General features: G+C 42.3%; 1 protein-coding gene across 1 annotated transcript; it reads left to right on the top strand.

Moving 5' to 3' along the window:
- Positions 1–1,080: 1,080 nt before the first annotated feature.
- LOC118477636 lies at positions 1,081–1,222 on the top strand (the record flags this gene model as incomplete). Its single annotated transcript, XM_035969598.1, is given in 1 exon segment — positions 1,081–1,222. A coding segment is annotated over 1 exon segment (133 nt), but the record flags the coding sequence as incomplete, so codon positions are not given.
- Between the last annotated feature and the right edge of the window lie 67 nt (positions 1,223–1,289).

Raw genomic sequence — 1,289 nt, 5'->3', positions numbered from 1 at the left:
TTGTTGTTGTTCTTCTTCTTCTTCTTCTTCTTCTTCTTCTTCTTCTTCTTCTTCTTCTTCTTCTTCTTCTTCTTCTTCTTCTTCTTCTTCTTGTCATCGTTGCCATTGTTTTCATAAAAGCCATCTTCATCGACATCATCATCACCATCATCATCATCATCATCATCATCATCATCATCATCATCATCATCATCATCGTTATCACCAACAACATCAACACCATCATCATCATCGTCATCATCATCATCATCAACACTAATATCAATATCATCATCTCTTTAGAAAAGTATAGCTGTATAAGAAACAGTGGCTTTTGGGTTTTACATTAGAAACCAGCGAAAACAAACGGGGCTGCCCAGTTTGTCACAGGCCCAGTTTGTCAGAATTTCATTTAAGTATCTGGGTATTGATGACAGTCATAATTACAGCACTTTAACACTGTAGTTGTAACTTAGGTTTTTTAAATTCTCCACCTTCAAATTAGAGGTAGTCCCTCTAAAATGTCAATTCAGCGTGGTGTTGTTCAATATTTCTTCCTTTTTGTATGCAAATAAAAGCAAATTACTCTGTAAAATTTCAACAATGAATGTTTTTTCGTTAAAAACAATAGAAAAATAAAAGAATTTTAATTCATACAATCAATCAGTCATTCATTTACTCTTTTTGAGAGTGTCAGTGATACCTTCCATCATGCTTGGCACAGTCGAGGCCAGTGACAAACTGGGCCTGTGACAAACTGGTCCTGTGACAAACTGGGTGTGTGACAAACTGGTCCTGTGACAAACTGGGCCTGCGACAAACTGGGTCTGTTACAAACTGGGTCTGTGACAAGCTGGATGTATGACAAACTAGGTGTGTGACAAACTGGGCTTGTGATAAACTGGGCCTGTGACAAACTGGGTGTGTGACAAACTGTCCCGTCAACTCCCTCTTTCCATCCCCTCAACCTCCTCTTTCCATCCCCTCAACTCCCTTTTTCCATCCCCTCAACCTCCTCTTTCCATCCCCTCAATCCCCTCTTTCCATCCCCTCAACCCCCCCCCCCCATCCCCTCCCCCCCCCCCCCTTTCCCTCCCTCAGGGTCGACTGGTTTGAAGAAATCCTCTCTGTGGCGCGCACAGGAGGGTCTGAGGACGTGGAGCTATTACGTCATGTTCTCAACACATTGAGGGAGTACCCACTCTCTATGAAAGACAAGATTATACTGTCATAGTGAGTTTTTGGACAGACAGATACACACACACACACACACACACACACACACACACACACACACACACACACACACA

Source organism: Aplysia californica, unplaced genomic scaffold, assembly GCF_000002075.1.
Source record: "Aplysia californica isolate F4 #8 unplaced genomic scaffold, AplCal3.0 scaffold00162, whole genome shotgun sequence".
In the NCBI taxonomy this organism is placed as follows: Eukaryota; Metazoa; Mollusca; class Gastropoda; order Aplysiida; family Aplysiidae; genus Aplysia; species Aplysia californica.
This window is presented reverse-complemented; position numbering and strand designations above follow the sequence as displayed.